General features: G+C 36.6%; 1 protein-coding gene across 7 annotated transcripts in view; it reads right to left on the bottom strand.

Annotated features, from left to right (window-relative positions):
• The window catches only part of FUT8 (fucosyltransferase 8), a 336029-nt gene that overhangs the window by 2203 nt on the left and 310151 nt on the right, over positions 1-23675 (bottom strand). For 6 of the 7 annotated variants that reach the window (XM_028496014.2, XM_055088532.1, XM_028496013.2 and 3 more), the window contains 3 exons: positions 20372-20618; positions 16416-16592; positions 7054-7204 (listed from right to left, as the gene is read on the bottom strand). In XM_028496014.2, the coding sequence (XP_028351815.1) occupies positions 7054-7204; positions 16416-16592; positions 20372-20618 (575 nt within the window). Of the gene's footprint in view, positions 1-7053; positions 7205-16415; positions 16593-20371; positions 20619-23675 lie in introns of those variants that run through there. The other variant, XM_055088533.1, reaches the window with a different exon arrangement.

The following is a 23675-nucleotide window of genomic DNA, read 5'->3' as shown; positions in this document are numbered from 1 at the left end:
TGATTAGGTTAATCATCAACTTAACTCCTTAAAAAGTCTGAATTTTAGGAACCCGAGGGGCAGTTTTCACATGCTATATGTAATTTGTAAATGAAACCAAGTTTAGATAGTATTTTTAATTTTGCAGATAGGGACTAAAATACAAGGAGATCTGCCCAAATTCTAGTGTTAGAATTTCAACTAGACATGGAACCAAGAAAATAACTTTGCTTTCAAATTTGCTACTTCGTCAACAAACTAATTTTATATTGGTACGATTGAGATCACTGGTAGAATACTGAAACTATAATAAAATGAGGCTAAAAAAGATTTGGAACTTGAACTTCAAATTCAGAAACTAAATTTGGAAAGAAACTAAATAATTAAAACAAAGCAGCTCCAATAATAGCAAAGTACAATAACGATGATAGAGGCTAATATTTACTGAGTTTTTTCTGTCAGACATTGTTTCTAGGTCTAATTTAATTGTCAGCAGCCCCACAGAATTTTATCATGCTCGTTTTATGGATGTCAAAGGTCAGTTAAGGAATACGCTCAAGGTTACTCTACTATTAAGTGGCATATTCAGGTTTTGAACCCAGGCAGTCTGTGTATGCTTGTTAACTGAAGCATATTTTTTCTTGCAGATCCTATTCTCCATGTTCACATTTTAATAGCAAAAAGATATAACTTAAGGCCAAGTCTGGCCTTGGGAAAACCTGAGAATCTTATATTCAGGGCCCCTCCACCCACTTTTCAATTATCCCTAGCCAGGGATGCAAGACCTTGTACTGTCTTTCGGATGACCACAATGCCCACTGTGGCAATGAACCCTAATGTAATGTGTTTCCTCCTTTCATTAATAAACTTCTCACTCTCATAAAAACAACACTGCCCCTCAGTCCCATACCCTTAGGGACGTGCTTTCTTTTGGGGTAATCCTAATAATCAGTTTATGTTTTGGTATCAATAGCTGTTGATGTATTAGGCCGCTGGATAACACATGTACTTTCTTAAGCCAAAGAAATTATGAATGGTAGAACTTTCAGACAGAGTGGACCAATATAAGACCCTTTCTCCTTCTCATAATAATGGCAATAATGAGAGCAGCTGAGCTTACTGAGCACTGTTCTAATAGCTGTGCTTGCACACATGCTTCCTCTCAACTCATTTAACTCTCACAACAATGCTATGAGTTGGTCACTGTTATTATTTATACTTTACAGCTGAAGAAACTATGCCAAAGAAAGATTAATTCCCAAAAAATAAAAAATGAATAAAGGAGCTAGTAAATGACAGAAATGTAATTAGAACTCTCTGTCTCTAAACCATACACTGAACTGCCTTAGGTTCTGAGGATATGTACCTAGAACAGTGCCTGCCACAGAGTAGCCACTCAGTAAGTACCTTCTGAATGAATACTGCTCCATGCATAATACCAGTCCAGCAGTGGAGATGCAAGTCCACTGGTGATATTTAATCCTTAAGATCCATATATAACATTCTGAGTAATTAAAAATTTTTCTCTATATTAACCATGGGGCAATTTACTACAAAGGGCTAGAAAGATTACTAAAGTGTCAACGTTTGCATTTAATCACCCTAGGCTTCCTCTCTGGGCTTAATAAATCCAAATTAAGTGACACGTAAATGAGGTCTTTCAGTTGATGTCAATGATCAGGTTTGATACTTGACAGGTAGCATGATTGAGAGGGGTAGTCTATGGTTTGCAAAGCAGTGCCTGGCCACACACATGTTTTATTTCATTTGCTGTTGATGTGGCACTATATCATTTTTAGAACACTACTAAACACACAGTAATGAGTAAGAGCAAAAATCCTGCCAAAGGATAAAATACATAGCTATGACTGTATTTAAAAAAAAAAAATTAAAAAGCAGAGGAAGGTCCATTACTTTGAATTTTATCCCTGAGTAACAACCAGCTGAGCTTTGCATGAGCCTCCAAAGCTTTCTCAGAGCAGATGGGATCTTGGTTTTTTGTCAAAATTGACAGGGCCAGAAGGATCTCCTATTGTGAGAAGTTGGAAGTGGGCTCTTATCTCACTGCGTGAGGCTGGGATATCTGTGCACTTTTAATGTAAACTGCTTTGTTTTGCTATTCAATGAGAGAATAGTATCCACTGTCGCTTCATGAACCATACCTCAGTGGAAATTCCTATCGAGAGCCATCTGTCTAGAATAAAATGAATGTAGTATCTGGTTTCTCCCTCTGGGCTTTCCAAAATCTGATTCAAAATGTGACGAGGCCAGTTGTGTTGTGTGTGGATTTGGAATGAAACAACAGAGAATGCCAAGAGAATGTCATATTAAGTGCCACAAAGGGAAGTGTCTCAGGGGGGAAAAAAAGTAATTTTGTCTTATGGTGATTTTAATGATTGAGAAACTACTGAACAATGTTGACTGTTCCTTAAAAAATGTTGATTACCCATAGTCTTTAAAGTGGACATCTACAAACCATTTTTGTAAATCAGATTCCAGAGTTATAAAACCTGATTCTAAAACTTGATAAACAATATTTTAAAAAAGAAAACCTTTTTGATATCTTGCCCATCTACAACTGAGTGAGCTGTCAACTGCTGGAATTGGAACTCCAATTCCTTTGCTTCAGATTTTAGATGGTTTCATTAAATATGAAAGTAACTTAAATGACATAGTAGATGCTTAGGGCATAGGCAACTTCCAGTAACACAGAACAAGATTAGAGTATTTGGTAGAATAGTTTGGAATGCGATGCACTGCATAGCTTTCGAAACTTACTTGATGCTGTTGAAAAGTGTTAATATTGCCTCTCATTTTCAGACTAAATCCTGAAGATTGTTTTCTTCAATTTATGAGGCTTTTAGGACAAACTTGGCTATGAGAAACAGCTCTGATGAAGGAATTCAGAAAACTGAGTGCAACAATAGTAACAAAATTAGAGAGTAGAGTCATATTCTTGGCTTTTAAAAACTCTTCACTTAAGAATTCCCAGACCTCACTTGTGGATATAAAACCAAGAATGATTAGAAGCCCTAAGACTGAGAAGAATGGGTCCAAAACCTTATAAAGAATCCTGATTAAGGTGCCATGACATTTGTGCCTACAGTTTCTCAAACATCAATCAGGCCTTGCAATTTCCTTCTAACAATACATTTCATTCTTCCAGTATTGTCTACAATAGCACATGGTCAACAGATAAACTCTTTCTCACTATTGTCATATAGCATAAAAGTCCTCAAAGGGTAGTATACAGGAGACAGAAAGTTTACATGACTGAAACTTCAGGATTGTCAAAACATTATGAAGAAGATACTAAACTTTTATCCCTTCTAACCATCTCTTGAAATGAGATTATCATCAAGCAAAGTTTGAAAGTTGGTTGTCCATGTTTTATTCTGGGCTGAGATATGGTTCTCATTGTTTTATTCTCTTATCATCCTTCTGGATGTAAGGCTTTAGTCTTCTTCTGTTTGCTGCAGGAAAGTCTGCAGATTAATTTCCCTAAAGTCAAAACATACACAAGTTTACCTGCATTTGCTAAAGCAAATACTATTACTTATCACTCACCCTTTGGGAATGAAGAGCTTTTGTTTCTGAAAATTCATATTATATGGTGACGCTCTCTTTCAATAAGCTAAATAAAATAGAGTTAAGGTGGTACCTTGGCACAGGAATTAATATGCCGAATGTTACTGGTTATTATTCTTTATGAAGAATTGTTACACACATCCAATGCACACAATGACTATGTGGAACCTAAGCATCACCCATGACCATAAGCAGAGGTAATGGAGTCCTTGAACAGCACATTTCATGTTCCTTCCAAAACGTGAGATCATATAGTCTGAAATGGGGCCATGTACTGTAGAGTCTAACAGGCAAAGATATACCTATACCTATTCCTTTATAAATAATAATAGCAGCTAACATTGCATTTAACATACTGCTGGTACAATTGTCAGTGCTTTACATATAATAACTCTTTAATCCTCACAAAAACTTTATGCAGTAGGTATTATTGTTATTACCATTTTTACAGGGAGGGGGGAAAAAGTCAGTGATAGGCTAAGTAATTTGTTCAAATGCCACAGAGTCACTAAGTGGTCAAAGTTGGATTTAAACCCAGGTAGTCTGACTCCAGAGCTCACAATGCCTCATTCTTGTTCTCTGTCTCGTGAAGTCAATGGCTTGATACTTTGATGTCATCAGTGACGTTTTCTCAAACTCCACTGCTACTGCTGATGAGACATTTTGGGGGCATTCTTCAAACGATTCTGATTTTGGTTTATGGCAATTTTGGTTTGGTTTATGCTACAAGCCACCAACCAAATCGTTCACACCACAAAAATATTAAACTGTACCAAATGCCTTTCTACTAAAAATATTTTCAAAAAATACTGGGGTGCGGGACTTCCCTGGTGGCTCAGTGGTTAAGAATCTGCCTGCCAATGCAGGGGACATGGGTTCGGGCCCTGGTCCGGGAAGATCTTATATGCCGTGGAGCAACTAAGCCCGTACACCACAACTACTGAGCCCACGTGCCACAGCTACTGAAGCCTGCACGCCTAGAGCCCATGCTCTGCAACTAGAGAAGCCACTGCAATGAGAAGCCCGTGCACTGCAACAAAGAGTAGACCCTGCTCGTCGCAACTAAAGAAAGCCCGCACGCAGCAATGAAGACCCAACGCAGCCAAAAAACCCAGAAAAGAAAAAAAAACAAAAAAAACTGGGGTGCAAGGAAGCCCAAAGATTAATCACTGAATGTGGAATTATTCCACAGTCTCAAATGCTACAGCTGTTAGTCACCAAGAAAGGAGGTGATCACATTTAGCAAACTGCTACTCACTATATAAATGTAAGGTATTTTTTACTGTTAAACTTTTATTCTGAGCCCTAACATGTTTTGAGGTATTCAAGTCTATTTTGGGACACAAAATATTGGTTTAAATGATCAGAGTGATTTTGGATGAACTTTGACTTGCCAAGAGTTTTTAGGAACAATATAATATATAATCACACATCTTATTCCTTTGGACACAACCAGACCTCTCATTACTATGCTTTCTTCATATAAACTGTTTCTCTGGATCTGAGGTCTGAAGAAGACACAGAGGTAGATATTATGCATAAAATAGAACAAAGTAGTATAAACAACATGCTCTTCAAACCTGGACAGGTTTCCAGTATCATGAAGTGACAGAGGTCCTGACTTCTGGGTCAAAACTAGACTTATGAGGCTATGAGGATCAAAAATTCTACAGCACATCCTTGGAAAGGGGAAAAAAAAAAGATTTTCTTTCCAGAATGAGTCTAATGGCATTACTAAGGAGAGCTGGACAAAGGAAAGCAAAACATAGAGCACGTCCTTGTAAGTCTCAGTGTCTACCTCCATGTAAGGTTGGTAAATGTTTAGACATGTATATTTTTATTTACTTTTAGAGGTTTATAACTAGAGCAGTGGTTCTCACAAGGGTGATTTTGCCCTCCCACTCCCCCGACCCGGGACATGTGGCAATGTCTGGAGACACTGTTGGCTGTCACAACTTGAGGTGAGGGTCTACTGGCCACGGACGCTGCTAAGCATCCTATAATGCACAAGACAGCACCTCACAACAACTTATCCAGCCCCAAATGCCAACGGTGCCAGGTTGAGAAACCCTGGACTAAAGGAATAGACTTTAGGAAGGCCTAAAGTCTAGGCCTACAGAGGAGGTGGTACATCTGGGAAAGTGACTCTTGATTCAATCATTCTAACAAAAAGCATTCGAAAATGTGTTATTTGCACCTGTTGATCACGTAGGCACATAGCCAGATTCTCAAAAGCAGTTGAGAGGGACTAGGTAGTTACAACTCCTCCCCTCATCCCACCCCCATCTCAAAGATAGGATCCTCACCCCAATTAGGGAGAATATCAGCTATGGATGCCTTCATGTTTTCCCTCTGATGAGGACTGCTTCCATGTGACTCCTGTTCTGTGTAGCTGTCTTTGCATCTTAAGTTGTATTCTTATGCCACATTGAAGGAACTCATACAGGCTTAGCTGGGATAAGTATCTTTCCAACAATCATATCACCATACCATTGTGACAGTGTGCATTGTCACATAATAAAAAACTGTCTATTTCTTTATACTCTCTGCAGTATATTCCCATGTAAATGATGTGGCTTTCCTTTTCACACTTTCTTTTCTCTAATTCTTCTAAGCTTTCAGGCATATATTTATCTTACATGGTTTATATTTCTTTGTAATTATTCTCTGGTTATTTCATGTGGATATTTTGCTCACTAGATTCTGGACCAGGGTAAGAGCCGTATCTTCAATCTCCTTTGAAATTCCCTCTACACCTAGTATAGGTCTGAGCACAAACAATCATTTAACAGCTTGTTGAACAAACTAACCAATAATATGCACATAAATGAGACAGTTGAATAAAATCCACAGTAAATCTTTCTATGCTGATATTTCACTGGACATATAAGGCTGATTGGAGCACTCATAAAAACACACACACCAAACCAACAACATATTAAATATCTGTAACAATAAACTCAAAGAATGATTATAATATGGTATTGCTTAAATATAATGTACAGTTTCTTGCTTGGTAGAAATGTTAAAAGGACTTGAAAGAGGAATTACATTTACTCTTTCTTATTTTCTATAAAGCAATCAAGTGAGGCAAAATGCTGAGCGTTTAAGCCTCTCAGTATCAGTGCACTGATGTGTAGAAATGGATGGACTCTGGTTACATAATGATTGTATGCAAAATCAGAAAGTATTAAGTAAACTTAATTACTTGCTGTTTCAGTTAAATGCTGTGAATAAGCCAAGTACTTTAAACAACCCCAGTAGCTGGCTTCAGTAGAGATGTATTCAATAATTGCTTGCAAACAATTAAATATTCAGTGCATTCAAATAGCTATATTTTCTGGAATCTTCTCATTCTTTCACAAAAGGGATCACTCCCCAATATTAAAAAAATTGTACCTGAGTCATGAAAACTAACATTTTTTAAAAATCCAAGAACTTCCTGACCCAATATAACCAGAGTATTGATCACTTAAAAATGCTTACCTGGGATGAAAATGTACACACTAGGAAGTCTGCCTGGGAGAGAAAGTGTATATCCAGGATCACACCTCGAAGTGAATTTTCTGTGTATCGATTATGTAGTCCAGCTGACCAAGAGATAGAGTTATCACTAATAAATTCATAACTGGGGTACCTGAAAAAAGAAATAAATTTATACAAACTCACTGAAATCATAGAATTCTGTCAGGAAATAGTATCCTATCAGCAGGAGGTAGCCAGCTCCTTTAACTAAGAGTCCCCCTCTTTCTGACAGTAAGGAAAGCTTTAATTCTGGCATTCAATAGAGTAGCTGACAAAGCATCTTTGAATCCATTGATGGGGCAGAAACCATTCTGGGGTGTCCTGTATGTTGAAAGTTACTGGCATGTCATATAAAATATACATATGCACCAGAATGTCCCTTTCAGTTCATGAAAGAATTGAAAACAGAAAGCTCTTTATTTTCATCGTAATAAGTGACCTTGAAGAGGTTTTTCAACCTGCTTTCATATTTTTTTCACACAGACACATTTTCATTTTATGCATTCCTTTCCCACTTTTATCCTTAAGCATATATCTTTTAAAAAATATAATTTATACACTGTTTTTTCTTCTTCCAGTTTTTTTGAGGTATAATTTTTTAAAAGATCTATTATTTGTTTTTGGTTGCATCGGATCTTAGTTGCGGCATGCGGGATCTTCATTGAGGCATATGGGATCTTTCGTTGCGGTGCACAGACTTCTTTCTAGTTGTGGCCTACAGGCTCCAGAGCGTGTGGGCTCTGTAGTTGTGGTGTGCGGGTTCCAGAGAACATGGGCTCTGTAGTTTGCAGCACGTGGGCTCTCTAGCTGAGGCACACGAGCTCAGTAGTTGTGGCGTGCAGGCCTAGTTGCCCCACGTCATGTGGGATCCCAGTTCCCTGACCAGGGATTGAACCCGCGTCCCCTGCATTGTAAGGCGGATTCTTTACCACTGGACCACCAGAGAAGTCCCGAGTGAGATATAATTGACATACTGCACTGTATAAGTTTAAGGCACAATGATCTGACTTACACACATCATGAAATGGTTACCACAATAAGTTTAGTGAACTTCCATCATCTCACATACAGACAAAATTTTTAAAAAAGGAAAAAAAAATTTCCTTGTGATGAAAACTCTTAGGATTTAGTCTCTTAACAACTTTTGGTTGCTGTGGCTAGGACTTTCAATACCATGTTGAATAAAAGCGGTGAGACTGGGCATCTTTGTCTTCTTCCTGATCTTAGAGGAAAAGCTTTCAGCTTTTCACGGTTGAGTATTATGTTAGCTGTTAGTCTGTGATATCTTATGGCCTTTGTTATGTTGAGGTATGTTTCCTCTACACCCACTTAGTTGAGAGTTCTATTATAAATGAATATAGAATTTTGTCAAAAGCTTTTTCTGCAACTATTGAGATGATCATATAATTTTTATCCTTTGTTTTGTTAATGTGGTGTATCACACTGATTGATTTGTAAATTTGTAAATATTGAACTATCCTTGCATCTACTTGATCGTGGTATATGATCCTTTTAATGTACTGTTGGATTCGGTTTGCTAATATTTTGTATCTCATCAATGATATTGGCCTGTAAGTTTCTCTTTTTGTGGCGTCTTTGTCTGGTTTTGGAATTGGGGTGATGTTGGCCTTGTAGAATGAGTTCAGAATTGTTCCTTCTTCAATTTTTTGGAATAGTTTGAGAGGCATAGGCATTAACTCTTCTTTAAATATTTTATAAAATTCACCTGTGAAGCCATCTGGTCCTGGACTTTTGTTTGTTGGAAGTTTATTGATCAATCTTGATTCAACTCCATTACTGGTAATTGGTTTGTTAATATTTTCTATTTCTTCCTAATTTAGTCTTGGGATACTGAAATTTTCTAGGAATTTATCCATTTCTTCTAGGTTGTCCATCTACTCACATATAGTTGTTTGCAGTAATCCCTTTTGATCCTTTGATTTCTGTGGTGTTGGCTGTAACATCTCATTTTTCATTTCTGATTTTATTCATTTGGGTCCTCTCTCTTTTTTCTTGATGAGTCTGGCTAAATGTTTATCAATTTGTTTATCTTTTCAAAGAAACAGCTCTTAGTTTCATTGATCTTTTCTATTGTTTTAAGTGTCTATTTCACTTATTTCTGCTCTGATGTTTATCATTTCTTTCCTTCTACTAATTTTGGGCTTTGTTCTTCTTTTTCTAGTTCCTATAGGTGTAAGGGTGGGTTGTGTGTGTGTGTATAATTATTTTAAGTTGATCTCAAGTCTGAACACATTCTAACAACTCCACAGTTTTTATTCCTGCCTTCCCTTGTCCACATTTAATGTTTTTTGATATCATATTTTACATCTTTTTGTTTTGTGTATTCCTTAACCACGTATTGTGGATATAGATAATTTACTACTTGTCTTTCAAGTTTCCTACTAGCTTTACAAGTGGCTGATCTACTACCTTTACAGTATGTTTGCTTTTACCAATGAGATTTTTCCTTTCATAATTTTCATATTTCTAGTGTGGTCTTTTCTTTTATGCTTAGGGAAGTCCCTGTAACATTTGTTGTAAAGCCTGTTTAGTGGTGCTGAACAATTTTTAGCTTTTGCTTGTCTGTAAAACTCTTGCTCTCTCTTTCAAATTTGAATGGTAGCCTTGTGGGGTAAAGTATTCTTGGTTGTACGTTTTTTCCTTTCATCACTTTGACTATATCATGCCACTCTCTTCTGTCCTGCAAAGTTTCTGCTGAAAAGTCAACTGACAGCCTTATGGGAGTTCCCTTGTACATAACTAGTTGCTTTTCTCTTGCTGATTTTAAGATTCTCTCTTTATTTTTTGACATTTTAATTACAATGTGTCTTGGTGTATACCTCTTTGGGTTGATCTTGTTCGGAACTTTCTGTGCTTCCTGGACCTGGATGTCTGTTTCCTTTCCCAGGTTAGGGAAATTTTTGGCTATTCTTGTTTTAAATAAGTTCCCTGCCCCTTTCTCTCTCTCTTTTCCCTATGAGATACCTATAAAGTAAATGTTGGTATGCTTTTGTTGTCCCAGAGGTCTCTTAAACTGTCCTCACTTTTAAAATTCTTCTCTTTTTTTGGTTCAGCTTGGGTGATTTCCACTACTCTGTCTTCCAGTTTGTTGATCTGTTCTTCTGTATCATTTAATCTACTGTTGATTCCTTCTAGTGTATTTTTTACTTCAGTTATTGCATTCTTCAGCTCTATTTGGTTCTTCTTTACCCTTTCTAACTCTTTGTTAAGTCTGCCACTGTGTCCATCAACTCTTCCCCCGAGTTCATTCAGCACCTTTATGATCATTACCTTGAACCCTTTATTGGGTAGATTGCTCATCTCCACTTTGCTTAGCTCTTCTTCTGGGGTTCGTTCCTTCATTTGAAACACGTTCCCTTATCACCTCATTTTGCCTAATTCTCTGTGTTTATTTGTATGTATTAGGCAAGTCAGTTATGTTTCTCATTATTGGAGAAGTGACCTTATGTAGGAGATGTCCTATGGGGCCTAGCTGCATACTCCCCTCTGGTCACCAGAGCTATATAATCTAAGGGTGCCTTGTATGTGGGCTGAGTGGGCACTTCTGTTGTGGTGGGGTCAACTACTGTGGGCATGCTGGTAGGTAGGGCTAGTTCCCAGCCCAGTTGGCTGCCAGGCCCTGCCTCATGTGGAGGCTGCTAGCTGCTGGTAGGTGGGTCTGGGTCCTGACACAGCTGGCTACATGGCCTGGGAAGTCCCAGGGCTGGTGCCAGCCCACTGGTGGCTTGGGCTGGGTCCTGGTGTGCCTGGTTGCAGGCCCACAAGTCCTAGGGTTGGTCTTGTGTTGCTGGTGGGCAGTGCTGGGTCCCAGCATGGCTGGCTGTGGGGTTTGGGGATCTCAGTACTGGTGCTGATCAACTAGTGGGCATGTAAGCCCCTGGTTCTAATAGGCTAGAAGGAGGACTCCAAAATGTTGTTTGCCAGCACCAGGGTCCCTGTGGTAGAATGAGCTCCCCACTGCCTGCTGCCAGTATATGTGTCCCCAGGGGAAGTCCCAGTTGCCTCCTGCCTCTCTAGGAGGCTCCAACCTGCTTCCAAATTTGGTCACTGAGCTTTTCCTTTAGAATATAAACATAATGATTAAACTTCATTTAAATTTTTAGTTTAGAATTTTTTAGTGATAACTGAGACTTGTCTCCCTTAACCCCCATAAGCACCATCTTAACAAATAACAGTGAAAGAAAACCATTCTAATAAATTTATGAAAGCAAATTCCTTGTAGATGTCCACCAACTAATATTGTGGTAGTCCTGAGAAGATATGTGTTAAAAAATATTAAAACAGGATGTCTTTAAAAAGTCTACTATATGTTCAAATGATTCTACTCTGAATTAGAGGTTTAATTATACTCTAGTATAGAGTGAATAAATTTTCTCAGTTCATGAGACAGCTCAGAGTTAAGCTGTAAACTTTCAGAAGTTACATGCAAAGGGGAGAGTCATTGTACCTACTTTATATAATTTTTAAAGAATTAAATAAATTAAGCAATGTAAAGTGCTTAGAAGAGTATCTGACACGTAGTAAATGCTCAATAAATCATTAGCTGTGATTGTTAAACATTCTTTCCCCAGATATTCACCTGGTTTTATCTCTTACTTCCCTCTTAGATCTCTGCTCAAATGCTGCCTTATTAGTGAGGAGTTTGGCAATCCCTATCCCTTTTACTTGCTTAATTTCTCTCCATGGCTCTTACTATCACCGAACATAATATATATTTACTGTTTATTTACTGTCTGCATTCATTCCCCACCTCCATCATCCCTAACTAGAATGTAAGCTCTATAAAGAGAGCTATTTCATCTGCTTTGTTCACTCTATTATTCTCAGCACCTAGAAGAGAATCTGGAATATAATACAAGGTCAATAAATATTTGTTGAAAGAATAATAGTTCCTATTTATAAGCCCTGAGGCAGCAGGAGTCAGCTTACATGTCTTTTTCCCACACAGTATTTCCCAAAGGTTAGGACTATGCCTTATTTTCCTTTACATCACAGCATCTAGCACTCCACACAATGCTATGTGGATGAATACATGAACAAGTGAGTGCTACCTATGTCTGGGACGTTTTCCTAATTCCCTAACAGCTGCTTCAGATTTCTCTTCATTCCACGACCTCCAAGGTGTTTTCTCTCATAGCCTCTAGTAATGACTGTGAAGAAAAAGTCTCTGAGCACTGTTTCAGTGACTGGTATTCAGTGTTCAGATCCATTTGGCCTCATTATTTTTGACATTTTGCCCTCCTCAACTTTGAATCAGGGAGATGAAGGAAATGTCACATTTGTTCTGAAAAGGAAACCACCAAAAAAACTTTTAATGTGATTCCTGTGAAGATGCAGACCCAGTCATGGGGCAGAAACAGAAACAAATAAATATGAAAAGGCTGGAGGGTGGAGGAGGGGGGAAATCATTAAAACACACCAGTACAGGTTTTATCCTAGAAAAAAGACTAACTCTGTCAGCATGGTTTGGGTGCTCAGTGAAACAAACACAAGAGGGATCCTTTTACTGAGAAGTGATGTGAACATTATGCCCTTCCTAACTTAAAGGCCTCTTCCTGGAACCAAACCAAAAGGTCACCTAAGTTCCTCAGGCCTTATCTCTATAGGCAAAGGATAGCTTGATGAAGGATACTGAGTGTTGAAAAACAGAAACAAAGTGAATAATGAGGGAAGGAGATTTTGTACTTCCAATAATGAGCATGAAACTTTCCACACAAACATGCTTCTTTCTTGTCTTACGCCTACAAGTATGCCAGCAGAAGTCTTCCACTGTGAGGCTGCAGAGATTGGCAATGATTAAAAAAAATATTTTTTTCTCCTTCCATCTTGCAAAAATTTATTTTTATATCACCCACAAAGGTGTAACTTGAAATTATAAACTAACATCAAATTTTCTTTTGTGAGGTCTTTCTCCAGACTGAGGGGGATACTCCTCTTCCTGACTTCACTACCTAGTATACAACTCCTTCAGGACAATTATATAATGACACTGATTATTTGTTACCCGTATATTGCCTACCAGTTGGATACGCCCTGAGATAAGGAGCCACATATTATCTTTTATTTCTTTGTGTATTCCTAATGCCCTGTAACTGTCTAGCATATTGGATGTAGTTCAAAAAAATAGTGAAGAACTTTACCACTATTGCTGATTCTTCATTTCACATGGCAACCAAATGCTTTACAACAACTTTTAAACAAATTTCTCTTACCTCTATTCATTTAAATGAACCTAATTTTAGGAAGAGCTTGTCCAGCATTTTTGATAAAGAGCAAACTAAATATGTAAATATTTAATCTGAGAGATTTTTAATGGCTTGTTTTTTCTCCTGTTTCACTCCTAACCCCAGTCTCCACAATCTTAGGATACAATGCTGGATAGACAACTTTAATAGTTCTTACTTCTTTGACTGCCAAAGATTCTGTGATTTAAGCACTCTAACAGTGAATTACCTAAGAGAGAGATCTCCACATTATCAGCAGCTGTCACAGTCACTAGGCTGCTCGTGCTAAAATCTCGTGAATGAACTCAGTCTTAATCTAGAGAGACCTGAGGTGTGATACTAAGCAACAAAGCATTAACTACGGGAGCCACATATATAAGCTAATCTTGACCCCTTTTACAAAGAATAAGCTAGTCAGAAAAATGGTTTCTTCTCTAACTGTACGAATACTATTCCTCATTTAATTTTAATTCTCCATCTCTTCACCCTCTTGAAGCAGAAAAGTCTTATAATCACCTTGGATTCTATGTACCTTGATGAAAAATTAATTCATGCTTTGGTCTCCTAAAACAATAACAGAAGTTTTATGATTTGCTTAGGTATCAAAACCAATCCTGAGAGGTCAAAAGCAGAATTAATTCAGAGTGGAAAAAACATTTAAGTAAAATGATGGAGAGAAACGGTATTTAAATTCCTGAGAAAATCCTTAAAATGACTCAGAAAACCAAAGAATTTCCAAAGAGGAAAAAAATATGCACAAAATGCTATTGCTACATTTATAACAGAATATGGAGAAAAATGCTGCCTGGACTACCATGGGGAGAGGAGTTATTAGCTTCTGACCACACACACACACACAAAAGAAAAAATCAAGTTTTACAATTCTCACAATCCAAGTAGATAATACTGCCATCTGTACTATAAGGGTTGCTTGGTGTAAAAATATCATGCTGTGCTATGCATCACAGCTGTAAAATATTCATATCCTTTTATCTAAATACTTCCAAGTCCAGAAATCTAGATTAAGGAAATAATATGGATAATTTCAGGCATACCTCAAAGCACTGGAAATTGGAAATAACCTGTCAAGTATTAAGAGAATGGTCAAGTAAGCAATGGCATTTCCATTCAGTGGATGTGTAGTCACTAAAAAAAGAGATTTACAATGACTTTTTTTAGCAACCTGGGAAAAGGGTTCTAGTGCTGTATTAAGTAAAAAAAGAGTTCAAATTATATAGAATATGATCAACTACAAAAATGTATAACTACATAAATGACTGAAGGGAATATGTTGATATTTAAATAGTTGTTGCCACTGAGTAATGAGACTGTGGGTAATATTTTTTCCTTGCTTGTATACTTACCAACTCCATATTTTCTAATGAGCATGAATTATTTTGCCAATCAAGGGAAAAACTTACGATGCATTCAAGAACAAGTAAAAGAGTAAATAAAGTAATATTTTAACATTTTTTCAACTAAGCTACAAATTCAGTCAGATATTTTAAAATGAAGGACTAAGATGAACTATTTCTACTTTGTTTCTCTCTAATAGGTCTGTAATATCAAACTGGAAAAATATCTGAAAATTTTTTCTTGTTTTATGTCCAAATGTTCATTTAATCCCTCTTATACTTGAACAAGAATTATAACTATATAACTTGGCTTATATTTGGCTGATGAATTTCTTGGTCTTTTGTTTGTTTGTCTGTGCGTACACACACCTGCATGTGTGTGTGTGTGTGTGTGTGTGTGTGTGTGTGAGAGAGAGAGAGAGAGAGTGTCTGTGTGTATAATCAATAGAGGGGGCCTTAAAGAAAAAGCAATTTATATCAGGTTAATTTAGATTCGTATGAGGTAGAAATAGGGTTTAAATGATTATCCAATGATATGGATAAATACCTGCATTATAGTATTCATTCCAGATTTGTTTATCTTCCCAACCCCCATTTGTGACATAAAAGAGGGATTGAGAAATAAGTTAATTAATTAAATAAATAAATTAATTAAAAGTCAAAAAGGTCAAATGATAATTGCTAATAAAATGTTTTCAAACAGATAGGACTGAAATGAACATAATTCAATACTTACTGGGCACTTACTAGAACTAGGTATAGTTTCTAAAGTGCTTATAACCTAGTGAGGGAGACAGAAGTAAGCAAGTGCTAAATACTAAGAGGAATGCACAGAGGAGGACCACTTAGTCAAGGATTCAGGGATGATTTCTGGAGTAGATGGTATTACTCTATAGTAGCACTACTCATACTGTATTGTAACTGTCCATTCCCCTACTAGATTGGGAATTCCTTGAGAGCAGAGAGTGTCTTCCTCATCATGGAATCCCCACCACCTAGCACAGTGCCTGAAATACAGGCAGGCGGGCTCAATACAGCTCAGTACAAGCTGGCAGTCCTTATTATTTCACTTAAAAAACTCATCTTTTGATTCGTTGCCTTTTAAAAAAATATAATTTCCAAATTCCAGAAATTTTTTTAAGATGAAAACTTATATCTTACACGTGGTTTCAGTTGCCTGCGATTGTTGGTGAAGATAGAGCAAAAGGGCAAGCACCTGGTGTGTTTTATTGCTAACAGTCTTGTGAGTTGGTTAGTATTATGGACTAAATGTTTGTGTCCCCCCAGAATTCATATGTTTAAGCCCTAACCCCCAATGTGATAATATTTGGAGCTGGGGCCTTTGGGAGGTACTTAGGGTTAAATAAGGTCATGAGGGTAGGACCCTCATGATGGAATTAGTGCCCTTCCTTACAAGAAGAGACACCAGAAAGCTTGCTCTCTCCCTTCCAAGCACACAAAGGTCATGTGAGTATATAGTGAGATGACTGCTGCCTACAAGTCAAGAGAAGGGGTTTTAGAAAGAAATCTACACCTTGCTGGCACCTCACATATGCTTTGATCATAATAACAGTTGCACAAGAACACAGCTGTTTGAATTTAAAACCCCCAATAATCAGTAATAACATTCATTGTAACAAGAATCACAAGTCATGGGAATTAAGGATTCCTTTCAACTGAAAAGAGATGGTTCACTCTAGAATCATTAGTTCATCTAACTTACTTTGTTTTTGCCTCCTTTAATAAAGAAGGGTCATCTGTGGCCAAATATACTCTTTTTTTATCCACTTGCATTCTTCGACCAAGAAGCTGAAAATGTTCTTCAACATGTACCATGTATTCCTCAATGGGGTGGAAGGCTGCTTCTGTTCCCACTTTGTCTGTGCGTCTGACATGGACTCTGCAGGGGCAGAGGGAGAAAGTCAGATTCTGCTGATAATGTTCTGATCCACTGAGTACTTTTAGGGTACTCAGCTTTATACCCCTATTCATGGTGGCGTTACGGATATTTTAAACCAATTTTTCTTTCATTTTCACCATTAGAAAAAATAAAACCAATATTTAAAAAAATTCAAACACATATATTCTAAATATATTTGCATATTAATACAAGGGGAATTAGAAAAAATAAGTTAAATCTTTGAAGAATGCTTTCTTATAAAGAGAAAGTAATTGGCATAATAAGGAACAAATGGGAGATTCCAGAATTAGACCGCATATAAGGCAGCAAATACCAACCAGCCTTCCAGAAAAAACTGGATATAATTTTTAATATATTTGACAATAAAGGATGCCAAGATTCACAGTTGTTACTACAGAACATTAAATATATCATTTGTAATGTTTTGATGCCAAGTTTTCTTTTTCTTCATTTTATCCTGTATTGTCACTGTAATGCCAGCTTGTTGAATTTAAAGTTGTGCAAGGAAAACACAGACCTGTATGGATTCTTCCTACAGCACAATCAAGGCAAGGCAAACCTTTTAAGAGGTGTTACTATTTTAAGTTCATGGAGACATGCCAGCCTTTTTGTTGTAGGCATAATGAATTTCCTTTCCCTGTTTTTACTCTATCAAACACAAGCAGATACTGATCTCATCTGTCCTATTTAAGAAAAGCTCCAAAACTGTAAAATTGGGGACACAGATTTACATTGTCCTGCACTGAATAAGGCACTGACTTCCAACAGTATTTTAATGAAAACAGGAATAATAGAGTTTTTCATAAGTTAAAACACTACTTAAATTTGCTCTTCCCACATCTCCCCTCTTCCCAAATTACTAAATCACTATTCATATGTTGGAAAAGAAAAAAGGTAGATTTGTTTCCTTTAGGTCACAATATGTGGGCATGTCTTAAGTCAAGCCTAGGGCCAGCTTTTTATTATGAATCTGGAGTGAGGTTTTAACTTCACTGGAGTTACTCTGACATCTTCGTGGCTGTTCTTTCCTTTGCATTTCAGTTGATGGTCCAGATGTGAATACTATCGTATGAACACCTATCGTATCATCTTTTCCTTCCCACGTTCTTCTAAGTCACTGGTTCTCTCAGGAAATTTGGAATTGTTCACTGTGCTCCATGGAGATGAGATGGGGCAGAAAGAACAATTCCACTGAATTTCAATGAAAAGTTTCATGAGAAGAAACACTATTTGAAACTCTGATTTTACCATGTTCTTGTTTTAGCTCTACTACTTAGAACAGGGGTCAGTAACTTCTATACATATGAAGACTAAGAAACAGGGAAGAAACGGGGTAGGAGATATGAAAATAAAGATAAAAACAAAGGAGAGCTATAACAAGAAGGAAAAATCAAAGGAAGAGGAGCATTTGACATAGTGGCAGAGTACTACTAAGCAATTTTCTCAATTTTCCAAGTATTCCTGAAATTAGGCCTGGACCAATAAATTTGAGAGAGGACCTTAATGGAATTTTTATGGAAGAATCAGAATGTTAGACCTGTGAAGGATATTAGAAGTCATTTGATTTAATGTAACCCTTTCATCTGACAGTTAAAGAAACTGATGTCTCTGAAGATATTTCAGGGAACAAAATGACAATATAAGGCAAAGGGAGGCTGGTTTCTTTCACATATATTTTAACCCAGTCTTTACAAAAGTAAAAGTTATTTGTTTACTTGCCTGATTTTCACTATCTATCAAAGCTCCTCCAGGGCAAGGAATCTGGTTTTATTTATTCCCAATTGCACCAAACACAACAAATGAATGAATGAATGGATGATGGGTAGACACAAAAATCTAACTGTTTAGTATTGTGTAAGTAGAAACCTTAGATACTACTATCTAACCTAGCATTTTCTTTTGTTTTGTTTTAATAAACGAAAAAAGAGTGACAATTAATGAAGGCCCAGAATGACCAAGTAAGTTGTACAAAGTCACAAAACTTGTTAGTGGTGGAAGCCAGATTGGACCCCCAGATTCTTGAACTCTAATGCACCCCTCTTTCATTACAGCACACTACTTAAGTGTGCAAATAACTTAGCTGTCTGCGGTACTTCAAGTTTCTATATTTGGCCAATTCTCAATGTGGTGGATACTCCATGAAAAATTAATAAGGGTAGCTTTCTGGTACGTAAAACTACAGGAAATCCAAACAAAGTTAAGCGGTGTAAGTCCTGGCTTTGCCTTTATAAACTCTGGAACCTTGGGAAGAGATTTTCTTTCCTTAGTTTCCTCACCTGTAAAATGGTTATCTCTGCACACATCATAGGACTGTGTTACAGCATCAATGAGATAATGCAGTTGAAGTTATTTCGTAATGTAACTACTATAGTGTATCTTTCTCCATCTTCCAAGATCCTGTTCAAACACTGCAGCTATGAAGCCTTTCTTGGTCTTTTCTTGGGAAATGGAAGTACATTTCCCCTCCCTTGACCTCTCATAAAACTTTTTATGTTTTCTCTCAGGGCATTTATCACATTCTACTCATATAATGTTAGTTGTGTAAGTCTCTTTTCCCATGGACTGTGAGGAGTTAGAAGGAGCCATTAAAAAAAATTTAACCTCTGTCCCCCACAGTAGCAAGTATTCAATAAACATTCTGCAGATAAGGGAATGAATCAACACATGTATTAATATTAATCAATAGCTGACTTTATTACAAACAATAAAAGCTGCAGAATGCCATAGTCTAGCCTACAAATCTATTTTCAGGAATTACTTAAGCATCATCAGTCTCTCTGAAAGGTAATAATATTTTACAGTGTATTTTTTCCCACAGGACTAAAATCCTTTTTCATCCTTATATTATCACATCATCATTTTTAGGGCAGGTATTGCCTTCCCTATTTTACAGATGGAAAAAAAATCAAAGCTCAATAATACTATTATTAAGTAACTTGGCCCAGAATTAGGGAAAAGCCAGGAATATTACTGAGGTCACTTAACTCTCAGTCTAGTATTCTTCCCATTAGGCAAAGAACATTTCCTGTGGTGTGAAATCTGGCATCAGGACCCAGGAAAACTCCTTACTCCATAACTTTTTATGTATGGGTATAGGAGCACATGCTTGTGAGCAAAGATGCTCTTGGATTTTTTTTGCTTCCAGGATTTCCTGATATATCTCCCTTAACACAAGCATGAGACTGTACATATATACATGATAACTCCCAAGTGGGCCAAGAGATAACTTTAAACAATAATTTTAACATTATCTTACATTACTAATGATATCTTTATTCTCAAAGTAGCTTTCAAAACAAAAAAGAAAACAGAACGTCAAAAAGGCAAAATAATCACCAGTGGCAATTAATGAAATCTAAGAATAAGGTGCAATAGAAAAGCTATAAATATGAGAGCTTCATCTCGTAGCCCTGTTAGAGTAAGACAGGAGTCATGTATAGCATCTAAAATACTCCCAACAAAATACGATTTTGCTGGTTTCCCCAGGAGAGACTGTTAATTTCAGAAATATGGTTTTATATATTTGTTGAATGAACAAATGAACAAATGATTAAGGGTGACTAAATTATGATGACTCAGCTGTTCTAAATGAACAAAGGAAGAATAATCTCCCTGTGGCCTAAGGTGAACTCTGGAACCTCTGTTTTTGGGTGGGGCTATGAAAATTACACTATATCTTTTAAGGTTCACACTGTATTGTAAAGGTGTGTATCCCTGCTACTACATATCACTTTTAGGAGGAACAATCAGGTTCTTACCCAATAACTGGATGTTTGAAGCCTAGCTTCTTGGTGGCCTCTTCTATTTCTTTTTCCAGCCAAGGTTGTGGGCGGATCAAGTATTTGACAAACTGGGACACCCACCACACTGCAGGGTCACCATGGACTCGTACAAGTCGATCTGCAAGGTCTTCTGGTACAGCCAGGGGTAAATATGGAGGACGAGGATGAAGACTGTCTACAATGGGGAGCTCAACCACCTGAACATTTTTGTCCTTTACTTCACCTGAGGGAATATCAAAACATATCATCACCACATTGTATTCCTTGTACAACTACCATTTGACAAGAACTCACTCTGGGTGCTTTTATCTTCACAGAAACTCTAAAGAAGTATTATAATTTTCATTTTACAGAGGAAGTTAAGTAGCTTGCCCTAGATACCACAGTAAAAGTGACAGAGCTGAATTTCACATTCAGGTTGGTCTGCCCCTCAAGTTCGTGGCCTTTTCTTTTCTATCATAATGTGCTGCCATATCAACACCTCATACCTCAGATAAGAATGGTATCCATTTTTCTAGATTCCATATATATACGTTAATATATGGTACTCTTTTTTCTCTTTCTGACTTACTTCAGTCTGTATGACAGACTCTAGGTCCATCCACATCACTACAAATGACTCAATTTCGTTCATTTTTATGGCTGAGTAATAGAGGGGTGGGATGGGGAGGGTGGGAGGGAGGCTCAAGAGGGAGGGGATATATGTATACATATAGCTGATTCACTTTGTTGTACAGCAGAAACTAACACAACATTGTAAAGCAATTATAATCCAATAAAGATAAAAAGAAAAAGAATGGTATCCGGCACTCAAAGCATCTAATCAGAGAATAACCATATCGCCAGTGGACATGGCTCCCTAGGCAAAGGTTCTGTTTTTTATAATTGTTTTTTAAAAATTTTTATTGGAGTACAGTTGATTTACAATGTTGTGTTACTTCTGCTGTTCAGAGAAGGACAAATATTGTATGATATCATTTGTATGTGGAACCTATAATTGTTGTTTTTGAATTAGACATAGTGTTCTCAAAACTTCCAGCTTGCCATTATAGCAAATGGCTCTTGCATACTTTCATGACAGACCACAATGACTCTAGAGATATCTAAAGATTACAATTTTAAGACAAGCATCTCTCTCTTTTGAATAAAAAAATGTGATAATTCTAAAGTCTTTTTTTTTCTTGGCCAAAATTAGACCTATTATATTCTCAATGATGAAGAATAGAATCTGTGTTGATTGTTTACCTGGATATTTTAAATTTAAAGTTAGAACAGAGATAGAGAATTTCTGTAGATGACGATTGGTTTAAAAACCCAACTTCTATACACCATTAATGTTACTGCTGTTCTATCAACTTTATAATGCAATGAGAACAAACCAAAATGTGATAGCCAGCATCCTTAGAGTTTACGTCACATACTAAAGACCACACTGTAATAACTAGAAAACACAAAGATACCAGGCAGAAAGATTTCACAAATATAAAATGTACTGACTTAAATTTTCAATAACAAAAAGTATTAACCTGAACATACAAAATAACTTCAGTTAAGATGTTGTCATTGTGCATAATAAATTAGAATCACAGTTAATCACTGGACTGTCAAAGAAAGAATGTACTTGTAGAGAACAGACCTAGAATACGTTTAAAATGTATCCACCAGAATGAAACACAGTCCTTAAATTCTGTTTTTCTACATATATGAAAAGTATTTTAAAATAAATTACATGATCTGGGTATGTGATCACTCAAACCAATTGCATAGTTATTAGAAAGTCAGTTGGTATAACTAAGAATTAAAAACTTCTGGTTAGGAGGGAGGGAGATGCAAGAGGGAAGAGATATGGGAACATATGTATATGTATAGCTGATTCACTTTGTTATAAAGCAGAAACTAACACACCATTGTAAAGCAATTATACTCCAATAAAGATGTTAAAAAAAAAACAACTTCTGGTTAATATTCTCTCTCTCTCTGATATGTAAAACTCATTTCAGGAGTCTTAGAACAAAGCCCTTGAAACATGACATTTGTTGTGGGAATAAATGGAAATAAACAAATTTACCGCAGGTATTTCAGTTCATCTAGCATGCCAGTTAAGAAAGAGTTGGGCCCCTTTATCAGATGAGAAACTGTAATTAAGAGTGTGTGGGGAAAGAATGAGCTGCATTTTAAATTAAGCTCTAATAGTCTCCCTAAGGCAAGGAAAATTGGGGTGCTTTCCCTGATGTGGAGATGATAAGTAGTACATGTATGAGAGAGAAAAAAATAAGGAAGAAAGGAAGCTCTTTTTAAATAAAAAACAAAGAGGGAAAGAAAGAAAGATCCTAGCTTCTCATATATGACCATAAACGAAAGCAAAATTAGTACGGCTACCTTCTTTTTGTGATTACTTCCTGAAAAGGTTATTCTAAATGTTCCACGTAACTAGCTCCAAACTTCATTCATGTGAAAGTATTACCTTCTAATTGTCCCAAGACCTCAAACTTCTGTACAGCTAGCCCTATTGACTATTTCATTTCAGAAATGAAAACTATGCTTGTACCTTCAAGACACAGAACTCAGTTTATTTTTATTGACTCTTTTATTCATTCATTCATTCAAATATTTACTGAATACTACTATGTCAAACTCTGTACTAGGCAGAGTATAGAGTGATGACATGGTTCCTGCCTGTCAAGATTTCCAGTTCAAAAACCTCACCCAGAACTAGACTGCCTTTGGTGAAAGAAAAAAAAACAAAATAAAACAAACCATCATCACCAACAAACATGCTATCCAAAATATATCAATACTCAGCTGCCTAGTAAAATATTAAGAAAGGGGTATTCATATTTATAAATGAAAAAAACTGTCATAGCATGAAAGTTTAGCCTCCTCAATAATGACACATTTCAAAATGAAAGATAATTACATAGCACACACTATGTTAGAAGGTCTTTTCTTTTACTTGGTTTACCACATAACATTTTTTATTCTATTGGAATACACATTCAAAAGAATTTAAATCTGGAAGGGATCCTAGAGATAATCTTATTCAGTGTTTTCTAAACTTCAGTCATTTAAGTACCACCTTTGTAATTCTCCCCATATCCATATACCATCTGTACTATTTAATGTTTTAAAAATTCACTTTTTAAAACTTAAATTGATTTATTTTATAGATGGTAACTAAAAATATAACTTTACTAAAAACAAACCATGTTATTAAACTCTATACAGATACTATTGCTTATAAAGGGCTCTGAGCTCAAGTCAGATTTATATTTTAAAAGGT

This window comes from Physeter macrocephalus, chromosome 11 (genome assembly GCF_002837175.3).
Source record: "Physeter macrocephalus isolate SW-GA chromosome 11, ASM283717v5, whole genome shotgun sequence".
NCBI classification, from domain to species: domain Eukaryota; kingdom Metazoa; phylum Chordata; class Mammalia; order Artiodactyla; family Physeteridae; genus Physeter; species Physeter macrocephalus.
This window is presented reverse-complemented; position numbering and strand designations above follow the sequence as displayed.